The sequence below is a fragment of the Protopterus annectens genome, chromosome 10.part0 (assembly GCF_019279795.1).
Source record: "Protopterus annectens isolate FY-2018-M chromosome 10.part0, PAN1.0, whole genome shotgun sequence".
NCBI lineage: Eukaryota > Metazoa > Chordata > Ceratodontiformes > Protopteridae > Protopterus > Protopterus annectens.
In genome coordinates this window covers 1,553,151,875-1,553,157,874 of record NC_056744.1, presented here as the reverse complement: position 1 = coordinate 1,553,157,874, position 6,000 = coordinate 1,553,151,875, and the positions used below count along the sequence as shown (strand labels likewise).

Below are 6,000 nucleotides of genomic sequence, written 5' to 3'. Positions count from 1 at the left end.
ATTATATCAAACCAGCCTCATCTATAAGGCTATGGAGAGAATCATTATAGAATTAATAGATAAAGACATAAATAACCTACAACCTCTTGACCCAAACCAGTTCAGTTTTGTCAAGGGCAGATCCTGCCTGCATAACCTTATCAACGTCTTTGAGAAAGTTGCTAAAACAATGGATGAAGGAGAATCAGTACATATTGTATGTCTACACCTTGCAAAGGTATTCAACGCCATCACTTAAGTATTGTTGATAAACTCTTGCAGCTAAATGTTAATCCCTACATAACTTGTTGGATAGCAAAGTTTCACAAATAGGGCCCAGGGATTTATGGTAGGCAGCTCTACCTTTCCAAAAAGACCTGTCACTAGCGGTGTACCCAGGGTTCATTCCTTGGGTCACTCCTGTGTAGCATTTACTTTTTGGAGGCCAAAGCTAGTGTAAAGGGTTTGCAGCTGACCAAGGAGGGGACACTAAGATCCTCCAAGAGGGCTTTTCCCAAGCAAATAGCTGGTGTCATAACCACGCAGTAAAACTAAAATATAAAAAAAGTATCATAGTCTCCTTTGGCAAGCATGATATACACTGTAGCTTTCACATTGGCAATACACACCTGAAAATTGACTCAGTAGCTAGAGATTGAGGAACCTACAGGGACAACAAAATGTCCTTCAGTCACCATGTATCCACTCTTGCAAGAAAATCCTTTCTCGTCGTATAGCTTATTAATAAAGGTATGGAATCTAGATCCAGGGATGTGATCATTCCACTGTATTTGGCACCTATTAAGATGACCATTGAGTATAATGCCCCCTTTGGTATGTACTTGTCCAAATACTTAACACAACTTGAATGACCATAACGCTTTCTCACCAAGAAAATTAAAGTCTCGATCATAAAAACTACAATATATAAAAAATACACTGACCAGCTCAAAGCATAGTCTCTCTTCTTAATATCATACAGGCTACAGACGGGTGATCTCTGCTTCATGTACAGAGCCTCAACAGATTCTGTCCACTCTGACCTACTGCACATCTGCAAGTGCAATGGTGGAATAGACATCTTCTCAAGAGATCTTAATCTTGTCTGCAACATGTTGGAGGCATGGAAATGTATCACAGGGGTATGTAGGCATACAAATGTATGACAGGGGTCCAGGGAAGTAAATAGTGTGGGAAGAAATAGCCAGGGAATTGTTATGGTTAGGCTTGTATAGGCCCAAAGCCGATAGCCTAGTACTAACCTATGAACCTATGAACAGAGAATTTAACCTCTTTGAAATCATCTTCCTCTCATCATAAAGCAAAGTACTTGCCTCACTCTATTCAGATATGATCTATGCAATTGAGTGGGAAACAACTTCACCCCTGATTTAGCACCCTAGTCCCTTATGGATAGGGGTAACATGTAAATGTTCTGCTTTGCTCTGGGTTATTCATATTTAAATTACAAGGTCTAAAAACTTCATGGGAATGTAGGGCTTGGCTTTTAAAGATCCTTATGGATCAATAACCTAGGAAGTGCCTATGACTCTATGATCCTATGAATGCAAATAGTCATTATTGTCTATTAGGCATCATTTGCATCTAAAACTTTTTCTACATGTGTGATATCAATATATTGGCCTATACTATAAGAAGAACACACAATATTCATTGTAGAAAGTACTTCTTCCCTAACAACACTGGTAGTGGATTACAGGAACCTTTTCTTAGTTAGGTTGTATTTGTAACATAGTCAATGTCCAGCAATATGTCTTATAACTGTGCATGTATATGAGTAAAATATTGTAATCTATTTGTGATCATCTTGCATGTGATTAAACATCTGGCCTCCATATAATTGCACTTTGCATAACTTTCCAGTGGCACAAGAAGGAAGTGTTTTATTTAATGTAGCTGCAGGCTATATCACCTGAAAGTAGAAGGCCGCAGGTTGCAACAACATTGCAGTATCATATCAAGTGTCAGCCTAATACAGCGTAGACAAAAGTTTGAAGTATATTAGCTGTAAAGTGATCACAGAGTGTTTTGCACCTGTATGTTCGCAACTGTAATTTTCAGCTTTCTAATTAGCCTTGTATTTCTGTCTTGTACCCAACTAAAATAACATCAGATATTTAGAGACACTACAATGATACTGCAGTTGTTGGGAAAAATATTATTTTGTCTCTGATAGAAATTTCAGTTAGATAACAGTAACTTTACCCATTGGCATAATGGTTAAGTTCTTCTCTTTCCATGCACAAGGTACAAGGTTCGATCCTGGCCTCCAGCCAATGCCTGTTTGGAGTTTGCATGTTCTCCTTGTGTCTCTGTGGGGTTCCTCCTACCTCCAAAAAACATGCTAAGTGATTCCATCTCAAACTCATCAACAAATGGATCTGTGGACCCCTGTTAACAGTGGGAGTGGTCTATGTGCCCCATTTGGCCAGTGTGTGCCCACCATAAAAACCTAGCAGCCCTGGGTCAATAAGCTACTGGCTGGCAGGTGTCCAATCGCCCATCTTGGGTTACCTGGGATAGCTCTGTTTAGAGCTGGACATAAAACAAATCAACCTGCCAAACATGAACTATGAATTGCTACACTTAATGTAGGCTCACTGGCAGGATGGAATTTGGAAGTCGATGACATGATGGTACAGATGACATGGTGGTATGAAGGAGGCTAGACATCTTCTACTACTCATGAGGAGGATAGGCTATAAATGGTGTATGAATTGTGGTGAAAGGTGAGCGTGAAGCTTCAGAAGGCAGTGAGAGATGTCATCAAAAATTAGTGAACAGACTCATGGCAATCCGACTTCAGCCTAATGATAGGCCAGTATTCATAATCTTAGCCTATGTCCCACCCCACAGCAGGGTTGTGATAGCGAAGAGAAAAGTACATTTAGATAACAGTTGTAGGACCTACTATATAAATCAGGACAAGGGGCATCCACATCTGTGGGCAATACAGAGGTATCAAACTACAGTCATACTGCATGAAAGTTCTAGAGATGGTGATTGATAAATGAATACACAGTGTAGTAGAAAGGAAGATGGGAGATGAGCAGTTTGGATTCAGATCAGGATGCATCACAACTGACATAATGATTGCAGTGATAAGAGGCTAGAAATGAGGAAAGAGTCCAGCTCGGCATTCCTAGATTTGGAGACAGCATAGAACAAGGTCCCAAGAAAGCTGATTTCACAGTCTTGAGGTGGTTTGAAGTCCCACAAACAATGGTAGAATTAGTGCAGGCTATGTACAAAGATCCAATGACTCGAGTACAAACAGTGTTCGGCATCAGTGGGGTTCTCAGTGGGAGTGGGTATATGTCAGGGTTCAGCTCTGAGCCCACTGCTGTTCATGTTGGTGGTGGATTTCATTAGCAAACAGGTCAGAGGGAACAGAGCAACAAAGTTGCTGTATGCGGATGATGTGGCCTTACAGGCAGACTCTGAGCAAGAACTTCAGCAAAGGATAGAGGACTGGAATGCAAAACTGAAGGCACACAGGATGAAACTAATTACATATCAGATGGTAGTAATGACAACAAATTGAGGAAATCAAAACAAGCTGAGAACTGAGATAGAATGGTAGATGTGGAACAGGTTAACAGCTTCAAGTATCTGGGAGGGGTGGTTGAGGAGAAAGGAAGTCTGAATGAAGAGGTCAAAACTAGAATCACAGGACTGCTGCCAACTGGCATTGAGTTTCTGGTTTAATGTATGACAGAATGCCAAAGAAGATGAAAAGTAAGGTGTACAAAACAGTGTTGTGCCCAGTACAACTGTATGGTACAAACACTTGGGCAGTAAAGGCAGAGCATATGAGGAAGCTAGAGGTGATGGAAATGAAGTGCCTGAGAAGGTGGTAGGATGCACACCGTGGGACAGATGAAGAAATGACATAAGAGCAGAAGCAAAAGTAGCTCCAATTTAGAAAAGATCAAAGAGAGCAGATTACAGTTGTTTAGGCATGTGCAGGAAAGCAAAAGGCAATCTGGTAAAAAAGGTAAGAGGAAACAAGGGCACCCAGCAAGGAGCTGGATGGATTATGTGAAAGATCTGCAGTGGTCAGGCATGAGTGTCAAAGAAGGCAGGGGTGTGGCATTGAATCAAGAGAGATGGCGACAGTTAACACGACACCCCAACCCCATAGAAAAAATGGGAAAGAGGGGGTTTATGATGATGAGCAGTTACCTGAAATACATGGAAAAAAGACAATAGGAAAGCTATTGTTTCTTAAATATAGAACTTTATCCCTAAATGACTGAAGCAAAGTGAGTGCAGACTGTTTAAAGAGGAATGAAGCAAGGAATACAAAACTGATTGGAGTGTTACAGTAACACAGTACCACGTGTGGTATTTAAGTGAAATGGGATGCAGTACTGATTCCTATGACAGCAGGGCACAGAAAATACAGACGTGGGACAGACACTGGACAGTTTAATGTGAAACAGAAAGAAAAGTCTGACTTTGGGATAACACTAGCATTACTCAGGAGAAAACAGCTCACCAGTCATTCTATTAAACGTGGTACAGAAAAACATTTTCGGCAATGTGAATCCATGGTTATACTTACGTTTTAGTTTTGCCATTTCTGCAGCTGATCTCTCCTTTTCCTCAAGATCTGTAAAGAAGAATGAAAACAGAATTCTTAATTGCTGTCCCGTCTCTTTATTCTCAGATATAATTAAAACTGTGCATATTGCTGAATCAGGCTTCTTGGCATCACTTGCCAGATGTGGCAAACCCATAATGCAGTTAAACTGGACTATCTTTTGGTGAGGATAGCAAGATATGTTAGTGAACCTACAGACATAATACATATGGGCATGACAGGTTGCATAAACGTTAGGCTCTCAGCATCTTTTAAAATTATTAACTTTAACTGAAGCTCAAAAAATCTTTGAGGCATAGGGCAGGAGTAGTTTTTCACATTTTATTCAAGCCCGTGAAAATAGATTCAATATTCAATGCATTAATGCATATAGCCATAATTCACCTTATCTTATGAACTCTAATAAACTGTTTTAAACATTGATATCTACTTTCTTCAAGCAGTCGCTTGGCTTAAGGGTGCCTTAGCTTTATCACTGGAAATACCACTGTGAACGTTCACTTAAACTTCTGTTCCTATCACCATCACTGACTACTTAGCCAGTAAACAAGATTAGCTGTACGGCTAGCCAGAACTTCTGGAATAAACTTTAAAGTTGGATAATGTGGAAACAATAAACAATGATATCTTGAGAACTACTGAAGTAAAATAGACTGGAATAGGCAACTTTACATGAGATAATCTTTAGACATCATGAGCTATTTTGGGGAATTCCATGCACACTGAAGAAAAAGCATCATTTAAAGGTGGAATTTAAGAGACTTAAGGGATAAAGAAAAAATATGTTATGAAGATGGTGGCATAAACTGGAAAACTGAAATTTACTTCTTAAAACTGTAATTCAACACAAGTCATGTCAAAATATATCAAAAATGCTGGCTAATACAAATAGTTGAGATAGAAGGGAAATAGTGGAAAAGGTTAACAACTTCAAGTATTTGGGAGTGGAGACTGGGGAGAAAGTCTGAATGAGGAGATCAAAGTTAGAATCAGAGGTGCTGTAGCCAACTGGCATGGAGGTCAGAGGTAGTGTTTCAGAAGAATTCCAAAGAAACTGAAAAGAAATGTTTACAAAGGACTTCTGTATGGCACAGAAACGTGAGCAGTGAAGGCAGAGCAGATGAGGAGATGAAGTGGCTGAGACAGGTGGTAGGATGCATGCTGTGTGACACATGAAGAAATGATGGCACCAGTGCAGAAGCCAACATAGCTCCAATTACAAAAATACATCAACGGAGACAGATTACAGTAGTTTAGTCACACGTGTAGGAAATCAGAAGACAATATGGTGAAGAAGCTTTGAGAGAACAAGGAAGAAGACAAAAGGAACTGGGGATGTCCTGCAAAGAGATGGATGGAAAAAAAGGGAGTTGATGATGATGGTGAGGATGATC

The 6,000-nt window shown here is 40.0% G+C and overlaps 1 protein-coding gene across 1 annotated transcript in view; it reads right to left on the bottom strand.

Annotated features, from left to right (window-relative positions):
* Positions 1 to 4,478: 4,478 nt before the first annotated feature.
* Positions 4,479 to 6,000, bottom strand: part of LOC122814337 (zinc-binding protein A33-like) — a 333,543-nt gene continuing 332,021 nt past the window's right edge. The window contains exon 13 of the mRNA XM_044086923.1: positions 4,479 to 4,615. Within this exon, the coding sequence (XP_043942858.1) occupies positions 4,479 to 4,615 (137 nt within the window). The remainder of the gene's footprint in view (positions 4,616 to 6,000) is intronic.